This window comes from Cololabis saira, chromosome 21 (genome assembly GCF_033807715.1).
Source record: "Cololabis saira isolate AMF1-May2022 chromosome 21, fColSai1.1, whole genome shotgun sequence".
Taxonomy (NCBI): Eukaryota; Metazoa; Chordata; class Actinopteri; order Beloniformes; family Belonidae; genus Cololabis; species Cololabis saira.
Genome location: NC_084607.1, coordinates 24,171,384 through 24,183,008, shown reverse-complemented (window position 1 = coordinate 24,183,008; position 11,625 = coordinate 24,171,384). Strand labels below are relative to the sequence as shown.

General features: G+C 41.5%; 1 protein-coding gene across 2 annotated transcripts in view; it reads right to left on the bottom strand.

The window, feature by feature from the left end:
• Nucleotides 1-6,887: 6,887 nt before the first annotated feature.
• The window catches only part of grapa (GRB2 related adaptor protein a), a 35,481-nt gene continuing 30,743 nt past the window's right edge, over nt 6,888-11,625 (bottom strand). For both annotated transcript variants that reach the window (XM_061711314.1, XM_061711315.1), the window contains one exon: nt 6,888-8,044. In XM_061711314.1, coding sequence (XP_061567298.1) covers nt 7,859-8,044 — 186 coding nt within the window. In that variant the 3' untranslated portion in view covers nt 6,888-7,858. The remainder of the gene's footprint in view (nt 8,045-11,625) is intronic.

Genomic DNA, 11,625 nt, shown 5'->3' with positions numbered 1-11,625 from the left:
AGGAGCCTCTTTGATAAACCTGTCAGGCACGAGTGATTCATGAGATCATCCCCTCCCTTTTTCTTAACCCCATTAAACCATTAGAGCCAACTCCACCTAGACAAGGAAGAATATCACGTCTGATCAAATAATGTCTGATCAAATCATAACAGTCCTGTTCTGCCTGTTGTGTCGTGTTTCTTACCTTTACTACCCAGCCAGCCTCAAACTGTGCCATTGAGCACATAATTAGACTTTTTGGCCTGGAGCAACAACACATTTTGGCTTTGAATCTAGTATTTCCTCAATGATCTGCAGTAACTGACACTTAATGTTAAGTGAGAGTTTCAGGCACGATTAATATTATTATTATGGGTTTCATTTATGCAATCGTTTGCAGCAAAAGACAATGACATTACAAAGAAAGCCTCCAATTCAAACACCAAATACCCCCTGGTTTATAAGTTAGGCTGTATATCTATTTACATTTTAATAAACCCCGTTTGAAATTTGGAAAAAAAACCTAAAAAAGAAAAAAAAAAGGCTCACCAGATTATCAGTCACGGGGCAGCTGAGGTTTGATCATTACCATAGCTGCCTTTAATGAAGTTGGAATGGGTGTTATTTTGCACCGTTGCACCCTAAATGGTTCCTCATGGACAAATCCTGTAAACCAGGCTGATTTGACAAAGAACCTCTGGTAGCGTCAGGATTTTATTAGCAGTGTATAAATGCCTCATAAATGTTCAGAGAGGCTGAGCTGAGGGGGGTGAGGAAGAAAGTCCCTCTCGGCCAGATCTCGTTGAAGACCGTCTGTGGTTTTAATAGTTCTACCAAAGCTCTGAGGTGTGCTAAGAATTATTTTTAAGACATATTATACTTGGTTGCACTTGTTTTCTCCATCATCACCTGCATTGAAGGTAATGTTGAAATTAGTCACAGTACACAAGCTCACTTATTTGTCATATATGCTGCATTTTTTGTATTGAGGTTTTGAGAGTTTTACTTTCTCATAATCCACATGCATTTGATCTTGAATTAAGGTAATACAAATTAAACCTGTTTATCTCAGCTGCATACAAACCTTTGTATAAAAATGCTCGGTGGCATTTTTCCTTATATTTAGAATTTTAGTACAAGATAGGGTGATCTGAGTGATTATGTAATTTGTAACCCAGAGCATTTTCATCAGATTCACTATCTCCTCACCATCCGCTAGCTGCCCATCCTCCTGAGTATACTGTAAAAAACCTGGTGGTCATACACAGCACTGTAAACTTGAATTATAGTGCTTTAAACAAGTGTTGTGTTATTTTTGAGTTGCTTGTACATAATCATGAGTGAACTCTTACTTATTCCTTTCTCCGTCCACTCGTGAAAATTGGTCAAGTATTCTCTCACCTTGGCAGTCCAGTCCAGTCCAGATAGACTAGTAGTTTCTTTTGTACAATATATCTTGTACAGCTTACAAATAGCATAGACCTGAATGTGCCGCTATCATAGTTACTTGTCCAGTAGCAGTTTGCAAATATCACCGGTCGAGTGCAGCCCAAACATGTTATTACCATAATTTTACAAGGTCCACCCACCGTTGTTGACATCTTCCTCTGACATTGTACCGGCATCTTTGGCTGTGGATGAAGAGGCGGCACGGGTTCCACTGTCGGCATCTTATTTGACAGGAATGTGGGACAGTTAGCATGCGAGGCGATGGTTAATGACGGCCTAGAAACACTAACATTAGCTCAGCTGCTGGTTGATGTAAATTTGAAAGGACATTTGAATTGTAACAGTAAATATTTTATCTGAATAGCTTCATTGTCCATCACATCTTCCATACGTAAATAATTCAAAGAAAACTAACAAATGTTATGCAGTATTTGTTTTCCCAGTACTCGCCCTACTCTGCCTCTGATTGGCTCATCAGTCCTCATGCCTAAACGTAACCAATCCAACCGACGAAGGCAACGAGAATTAGCCAGTTAGAGACAGTGTATGGTGGGTCATGCCCTCACCATCCACTCAAAGAAAATTGGGGAATTTGGCTTTCGGATGCCACTAAATTATGTGCAGAGGGGATTGAGAAGTGGGTATACCCAATATTGCCTTAAAAATAAGTGGGTATAGTCTAAACCAGCTTATACCCAGCACTACACCACTGCTTTTACCAAAATAAAAGCAAAAATATGACAAGGTATTTTATCTTGCTAAAATGTAGTTTATTCCAGTAGAGGGTGGTGTGATACAGAACAATGACTGAAAGTCCTGTGATTAATGCAACTGTACCCGACGTGTCCGACGCCTTGTTAAAGACGGGCAGGAAAACATGCAGGAAACATGTATTGGTTGGCAGTCATTTGTGTGGGCCCGTAGTGTCAGGATGTGGTTGAAGAGAACCCAACTGCAGTAAAGACGCAGGAGTTCCAAAAACAGTGATTTATTAACTTAAAAAAATCTAAAGCACTGCTGAGCAGGATTAACAAAAAAACAAGAGCTTAAACTTGACAAAATCCCAAACTTGACAGGACACAGGACAAACGGTACGGACCAGCAAGGAGCAAGGTAAAGACAAAACAAGATAAACACAAAAGGCTTGACGAGACACAGGTGCACACAATCAGGGCAGATGGGAACAGGGAAGTCAAGACAGAACTTAAACACAAAGACATGGGGTTTCACAATAAAACAGGAACTTAAATACAAAAACTGGGAAAAACCGTTACATTAACTCAAACCCTGACCTTAACTCAAAAAACGTGACACGTTGGACCTTTCTTGTGGATCTTTTTTAGCTCTGGTGTGCCTACGAACATCTAAAAGACTGGGTTGGAACAGATGTTCAACACTTTTGTCTCAACTATTGAGCTCCAGCAACAGGAAATAACTGACTATTTTATCTGTAAATGTATCTTTCGTTGTATTAGTTTGGAAGATTTAAACAAAAATTTAAATAGAACAAAGTTATGAGCTATGATGACATTTTGATGAAATTTTTAGTGCATTACTGAGATTGTATCCGCTATAGTACCAATATTTTGACAGTAATGTGTTATTTTACTGCATCGCAGCAGGCAGTACTATATTTCTGTAATTGTGTTACTTCTGTGATAGATTTCTTCCAACAAAGCAGTTCACTGAAAATTTTGACGTGAGAGTACTAAATTAATGGTTTGCTATCGGTGTGTCAAAAGAATTGTGAGGTAATTGAGCAATAAAATGCTTTAGGAAAAAGATCTCGGACCACACCTTTTCTGACCACGCAGGGACAGAACATGACAAGAATATTCATGTGTCCCTCCCTGGTGTAAGACACAACATAGTGCAGCTCTAGTGGGGAAAAAGGGTTATTAAAGGGGCATGAGGCTCCTTTTAAGAAATGAGACTCATTAGCGCCACCTTCGCCACGATGGCCGTCGGGGGTACTGCAGCCAACAGCGAAGCCGGCACGAGAGAACAGGGAGAATGGGGAGAACGCGCAGGCAGCGTCATGTGACGTCACATCCGCAGGACAGCGCGGGAAATTCCGGTCACAATTGCAGCACATTTTGCAGCACACAGCCTGTTCAAGGCAACGGAGAGATACACTAGAGGGCTCATTCTTTTTGGTTTGGAACGCTTCATCTGACATTATTACTAGAAAACTTAAAACGTATAGGATTTTTTTTCATAAATCCTGCCTCAATCCTGCCTCATGCTCCTTTAAAGGACATGCTGGATTGTCTCCAGTCTTTAGCAGAGCATCGGTGGTGGTTTTGTCAGCACATTGATTTTTTTTGCTCCCATGTGGTCAGAAATGGTATTGTTACATAGAGCGATTTTCAACATACTTTAGCGTTATCTTGATTTTGTTTGGTCTTTTTTGAGAATGGGTTCATCACACGCAGTCCAATGATAAATGCAGCAGATGATCATTCAAATGATTATTCATAGCTTAAGCACTTATGTAATAAATAATGACACCTACATTATATTAATGAGACCAAAAACAGCTGGAAACTAGATTTTGATGACTTTAGATTAACTTTTAACTCGCCTGGAAACATGCAAAAACCGTTTCCATTACACTTTTGGGAATAAGTGGATTATTGAATGTCCTGAAAAAACACCTGGATGCAAAAAAGGGTTTATTCAATACTCTGAAGTTTTTTCGAAGGAATGCCGTTTCATTACAGGATTACATTTCTGATATTTGGTTTTGCACAAATCTAGGGGTAAGGGAAACGTGACTTCAATGGGCCTGGGAATCCTGGAGATTAGGTCAACATGACAAACAGTCAATGTCGTGCGTTACCTGTTTTTGGAATGAAGATGCTGTACATCCACTATCACTTTGCAGGCCATTCGTAGCCCAACGGATGTAAACATTAACTAAGAAACAGTCAAATTCCATTTTTATGGTAGCTGCGTTTCATATGTTAGGTTATTTGAACATTATTAGCTGCTTACCTCATTTTTACCTACTGACCCATCTTCTTATGTAAAGGGTTCTTCAGGTATACTTATACTGTTTGACTGATTTATGGGCTGATTTTATTCTCCTTAACCAGCCCGAGGCCAGCTAGCTTCTCAAACCGGTTCAGCTGTGAATGGCACTGATGACACGCGCACCTTCCTCTTGCAATTCACCATTTGACTGTTAATCTAATTTGTGCAGCTGACACGCTGCTTCCACACTAGGCCATCTTTCATCTGCGTTCTAGCATCTTTTGCTATCTTTTTCTGGCTGTACCTCATGTTTTACGCTTCATTTCTTTGTCTTTTCATCTCCTACTTTGCTTTTTGACAGTGAGACTTAGTATTTTTATGCTGTCAAACTTTTATCATGTGACACAAATATGTCACTTCAAAGTAACCCAGCACTTCTGAAAGGATCAGGGTAAGACAGCACCCGTACTATTTGTGGTAGACCTTTGGCGTCTTTGTTTTTCTCCCCTGCCGAATGCCGCAACTTTATTGAATAACTTTCAGTAGAGAGCCAGAGGTGACTCTGCCAGGAGGAATGAAAAAACTGTTTTGTTAAAACAAGAAAGTGAAAGGCAGGAGAGCGGGAGTGATTGAGTATCGGGGAATTACAAGCTGCAGCTTGGCTTATATCTACATTTCAAATATTGCATTCCAGTGAGAGATGCATTTATCATGTAAGAGCAGCCACCCCTCAGAGTCACTTTTTGACATGTAATGCTTGACCTGATTTATTGTTGGCATCGATATTTACACCAGTGTGAAGTCCGTCCTGTATGACATGTTATTAGATTTACATGTCTGGTGACTGGTCTGTAATAAAACCACATACAGTGGGTTCAGAAAGTATTCACACCCTCTTTGTGTCATTGCAGCCTTTGCTAAAATCAAAAAAGTTAATTTTATTTATCATACACGTACACTCAGCACCACGTCTTGACTGAAAAAAAAGAAATGTAGAAAACTTTTGAAAATGTATTAAAAAACTAAATCAGAAATATCACATGGTCATAAGATTCAGGAAACATTTAAAGGTGGAAAAACCTCTGAAATTCTTAAGGTACATTTAGCCTACTTTACCGTAAATAAATAAAGCGTCTATTTTTTGGGGTGGGGTATAAACCCGAGACATTTTATGTTTTTTCTTATCAACTTCCTTTTATTCATTAGTATAGATATACGGTAGTTTTGCATTTAATTGCTTACATTGTTAAGGATGGGGCAATTTAGTGCCAGTGTGGTGGGAAAAAATAAAAAAAATACATTTTGTTTCAAAAAGGGATTGTTAATGGGTGATTTTAATCATGATTTACTCTTTTATTTCCATAAAGGTCGAATACAGGCAGAAGATCTCCATACTGTCAACAAATGCATGATGAAATTTTGTAAATATTTAAAAACTATTTTCTTAGTTCTCTTCCTGCAGCACATAATATCATTAAACAATTAGACAAATAAAGTGAAAGTAATTCCTCAGCAGCTCTTAAAACTGGAAACCTTTGTCAATCATGTCAGTGCAGAGCTGTGCCCATAAGTGCTGATTAAAACTTTATTGTGGGAAAAAAGAAGAAGAAAAGGTGGTGTCAACGTCTCCTGGTCAGGAGGTGATGAGGATGAAATGAGTTGGATGAGGGCATAGAGCACTGGGCTTGGGGGGTACAGGGCTGACCTGGATGTAGCTGCAACCTGAGAACGTTGGAATTTTGAAACCAAAAAAATGACCACCTCGTACCTCACTTGGTTCACTTATCAAAGTTGTTCCAAGTGGGACCCAGATATGACATCATCGGTCACCCATCTATTGGAGCAAAACCAGTGCTAACAGTTCCCCTAGAGCCAACATGGATCCCTAGCACGGTCCATGAAGCCCCATTTATCATCCAATTATAGCTCAGATGGGCCTCACTTACAAATGCTGGCAAGGTAATAGTCTGTTCACGAAATTTAAAAGTTGCTTTTAAAAGTGTATTTTATTTCAAATCGTAATTTCTACTCATTTTAAGCAAAAAAAGTATCTAAATCAGACACATCCAGCCATTGCAGACTCATAACTATGCCAAAAGGGGAAAAATAAGGCTGTTTGAAAACAATACCAACTCGAAAACTCTTAACATATCTAACATAACTGTCATTTTTATTTGAAATATTGAAAAAAATATTCTGAAAACAAGCACCATGGCTAAGAACGTTGACAAAAGTATAAAGAGCAGCCAAGTCCACGGAGAGTGGGAAATATTTTTCAAAACGGCTCACAATTTCTTGGCGATACGATGTCTATGACATTTTGTTGAAATACCGGAAGGACAGCACAAAAGCTCCCATATAAGTTGTTAGGGGGCCCCGAACAACATGGTGGGGTTGAGTTATGTGTCTGTTCTTTTCAGACAACCAATCCTACTGCAGATAATAATAATAATGAAAATAAAGTGACAGGAACAATGTAGGTTCAAAGAAGAGTACGTATGACTTTATTAAAATGATTTATCATTACAGGTAATGGAAGACGTACGTGTACGTTCTCACTGTAAATCACACAAACACCTAGTTTCCTTTATCAGCCGTTGTAGCGGACATGAAACCTTTCTACCATGAGCAATTCTATTTGCAATATATTTCAAGATTACACACGAATAAGAATAAATACAACAAACAACTGATCCGTTTCATATTTTAAGCAGTGTATTTTAAAACAAAGCAGTGTGTGAGCTGAGAGGTTCGAGTCTCCGGTCACAGCGGGACAGTAACACCCTCAGCGTCTTCGGCAAGCCCAGCTTTGTGCAGTCTAAGGTTTAACAATGTACACGACTGCAGATTACGAGCAAAACCGCTTCACATGGCCTCGGACCGGTCGGCTCGCTGTCAGAGGGACCTGCTGGGTCAGTGTCCTCGCCGTCCACCCCGGATATTCACAACACAATGACTTCCTGTGTCTCACTTGTCAGCTCCAGGATCTCCTGGTGTATAATACTGGAGCACATCTGCAGCTCCCTGCTGTGTCCCTCAGTCACGAGCTCCCACGGATCACACCGTCTCCCCTTTTTTCCATCAAATCAATGTTCATATGTGTTACTTGTAAGTGAGCCTGAACGAGCACTGATGAGCTGCAATAAATGATGTGTAAATGTTAGTCTACGTAGGTGTGTCTTCCACAGTGTGTAGGTCCACGTCTGAATTATTCACTTTTACAGAGAAGTGGAGTCGAACGGTCGGATGGGTGAGGCTGTCACAGCTCACTTGGTTGGGGTTTGACTTGAAGGAGTCCGTTTCGGCTGCAGCTTCATCACTCGTTTGCTCCAAAAGTGAAAATACAGAGCAAGAGGACCGGAGTTGGTTGTCGTTGTTGGGTTGTTGGGTACAGTAGGTGTGGTCAGGACGGTGCACCTGCAGGAACGGCCGCGTGTTCGCTCGGCATGTGAGGTCACTGGCCGTGGTGAAAGGGCTGCACGTACTCCGGGGAGAAGTAGCCCACATTTCCATGGCAACGGCCCCTCCAGCGTAGGGAATCCGAGCAGTCAATGAGTTCGATGACATCCCCACGCAGGAAACGCAGCTGGGACGGGTGGTGGGGGGTGAAGTCAAAGAGAGCATGGGCATGATGGGGCCGCTGGGGAAGAAGACAGAAGGTTTGCGTTAAATATGCTGTGGGTCACAATTTTTAACACATAACAGCCAGCTGAATACCATTTCAGAGAATTCTCTAATGGAATATTTGTTTTTGTGGCACATGAAGACTGGTTCAGGCCGAGGCTGCGGCTTGAACTGCCACTTCCTGTCACACTCTTGCTGTTTGGGACCTCCTACACAGTCTTGGTGCTATTTTTTGTTGCATGTGTTATATTGTCTGGTGTGCGTGTTCTGGTGAAAATGACCCAAATCAGAGTCAAATCAAATGTAGAGGGATTTCTCCTTCCTGACTTTTATGTTGGACGCTTAAAAACTCAGTGGTTTATTTCCAGCACGAGCTGTGAGGAACTGTTCCAGTCAGACCGTCAGACGGCCTTCATACATTAAAAATGCCATAAATTATTTGACAGTCGGTCCTGTGTGTAAAAACCATCTAATTCAAAGCGAAAAAAGTTTCCACCCATCATTTCCACAAAGGACGTCTTTTGAATTCAGCAGCAGCACAGAAACAAATAAAAATAGAGTATATACACTGATACAAAGTTGTAGGTTTATCACTGTTCACTATCTTTACAAGTAACAAATGTCAGTAAAAGAAGTCTCTTCTCTGTAGCCAAAATAGGAATAAGTGAGAAAATCACACTGGCACAAACCAGTTGGACTAAAGACCAGCACAGACTGTCACTGAACTGCATTTACAACGTTGAAGGGCCAAGATTGCAGTGCTTGTAATTGTCCTGCGCCTGTTACATGACGTTTCCACTAGGGGGCACTCCAGAGAACCTACATCCTAAAGACTGATTGGATTTGTAGGTTATATGCAGTAAGACAAAAACAAAACAAACATACAAAAAAGGCCTCAAAGTTCTGTTTTTCAACTTTGGTGGGGAAATTAGTGTTTTAAAATGTGTGTGCATTTAAATAATAAAGTGGGCAATGCTCATGGAAGAATAAACTGCACAGATGGAAAAGTATCGCTGATGAGGAGGCATTCGCCCCTGTGAGCCCACAGAACAATATTCACAAGGACAAGAGTATGTTCGTGTAGGCACACGTCTTGCTTGTGTGCTAAAAAATGTGGTTTGTTGAGCACGGAGCCGTGACGAGCGCGTTCTGAGCCCTTTCCACGGCCCCTCACATCCCTAACACGTGTTCACTCTTTTATCTTGGATTTTGAGACCGCAGAGGCAGAGAAGGTGGCGTCTCTCCGTCGATTGCCCCTCGGGAAGAGGCCTGTGAGGCCATTAAAAGCGCCGTCAGCTGAAGACTTTCTCAGTTAGTTTCTTCTGTCGTATGTTCAAACAGGAAACGATAAGACTGTGCCAGTGATAGTGACAGAATCCTGGTTTTTCTTATTAATACTGCTACATCTTGATTTCTGATACTGGTACAGCAACCTTTTTTGCTACTTGTACTGTAAATAAATAGCCAAAATGTTATAGTAAAAACTACCATATTCTACTGTGACACTTCTGAAGAAGAAGAATAGTTTAGTGCCGCCACAGAGGGGTAGGCGAAGTCATATTCCTACCAGACCCTTTTTATCACAACTAATACTTTGCTGTATATTATTTGAAATGCTGGCGTTTTTGCCCCCAATGTAATCTGCTAGACTTGAATGTGTTGCAAGAGATTATCCAATTAGAGGAAAGGAGCGACATGGGTCACTTTCGCCACCTCCATAGTGTCAGAAGTCAAGACGGCGAGCGAGGAGAGGGAGAGCTGAGCAGCTTTGAGCACGCACTCATCTCATCCCGGCGCTTGCACTTTTCCGGTTCCTTCCTGACGATTCCTTGCGGTTGTATTCACTCAACTTACAGGAGGTTTTAGTTGTTTTTCACTCGACTGCAACCAGAGGCACATGACGAGGAAGCTTCTGAATCAATGAGGAGAGCGGTGCCTTGTTCTCACCTCCACTGTGGGTGGAACTTACGACTTTTCCATCTCTATTCTGAGACTGTGGATTTTCTAAAGGTTTTTCTTTCTAATGGTGTTACCTAACAACAGCAATATCTTTCTTTTTTATTAAACTGGGACATATTGTATTTAGGCAGGATTGTTCACATTGCAGCGCAACTTTGTGGTTTGGCCTGATACTCCAGTGTGTGGGTTTTCATGAAGATCTCACCATGTGCATCATCAGGACACATGAAAATCAGTGCACACTTTACACAGGGTAACAGAAATAAAAGAGAAACCGAGGAACGGCCAGGATCAGACACAAAGGCGTTTTTAAGTACAGAAGGATGAGCGTGATGGTCAAATAAGAGTACATGGTGATGTGCACATTTACTTAAAGCGACACTACGTAACTTTTCCACCTTAATATAATATTTCCAGAGTCATTGTGATGGTACATCAACTTCCAACAGGTTTAATGACACCTCTGTCATGATCTGAGGGGTCTGTATCGCTTTCACTGGCACTATGTAATTTTGAGGAGCATGGTAGGAACCCTGCCACACTAAAAAACTACAAATTTTACGGCTTTGACTGCTTTACGGCATACGTCACTTCCCCCTCCTTCCCGATTCGCAGTCGAGACGAAAATGGGCGGGGCGTGGAGCGCAGCTCCGCAGGAGCTGGTAACCCGTTGCTGCGTTGTGGCTGCAGCAGCTCCACACAACAGACGTGGGGAAAAGATCCTAATGGTTTAACTTTTCAACGGTTTCCTGCTCGGAGGCAGAACCACGGAGGCCAAGTATCTGAGATAACAAAGTAAAAGAGTGAAAGAGTCGTCGGCTCGCTTTGGATCGCGGCTGTAACGACCAAACACACAGTAAAGCATGATTTATGGTTCTGCGTTAAATCGACGCAGACCTACGGCGTAGGGTACGTGGCGACGCGCAACGTACGGTGCGTGTCGCCGCGTACCCTACGCCGTAGGCTCTGCGTCGATTTAACGCAGAACCATAAATCAGCCTTAAACCACAAACACTCACGCAGACCGGGTCGGATCAAAACACGGGTTTTATTCCCCACTTCTCCAGCTAAATGCAGTTGCTGGCCAGCTCTCTGCGGTGCAATTAACCCCAATCTTCAGATAAAACTAGTTTGTTGAGGAAAAAATATTAACTCTTATTTGTAGCTGCAGAGGAAAAAAATAATCTCACGAGGAAAACAAGAATGTTGCTGACGCCTCGGAGCCTCTTCACCATAATATAGCAGTAAAAAAAAAAGAAAAGAGAAGTAAGAGGGATACAAAACATGTACTGTATGTTGTACTATTATACACATTTATTGAAACACATGGCTCTTCAGTAGGGATTTCATATGGATCCAGACCGTTAATAATCATTATTTTCTCCATCTACCACTCCCTGGCTTCCTTGTTTAAGGTATCCCGGTAAATTCCAGTTCCTTTCCAACAGTTTAACATCTTTTTTTTTGCGTTCCGTCTGTTCACTTGGTAAAACAGAAAAGCGTCCCGTCTTCTCTCAAAACAAATGCAGCGACGGGACAGGAGTTTTCCGGCAGTACGCATTGGTGCTCATGGGAAACGTAGTGTTCTTTCTGGTAAAGCACTACCGCTTTTGTCCAAAAGATGCCGCCAAACTCAGA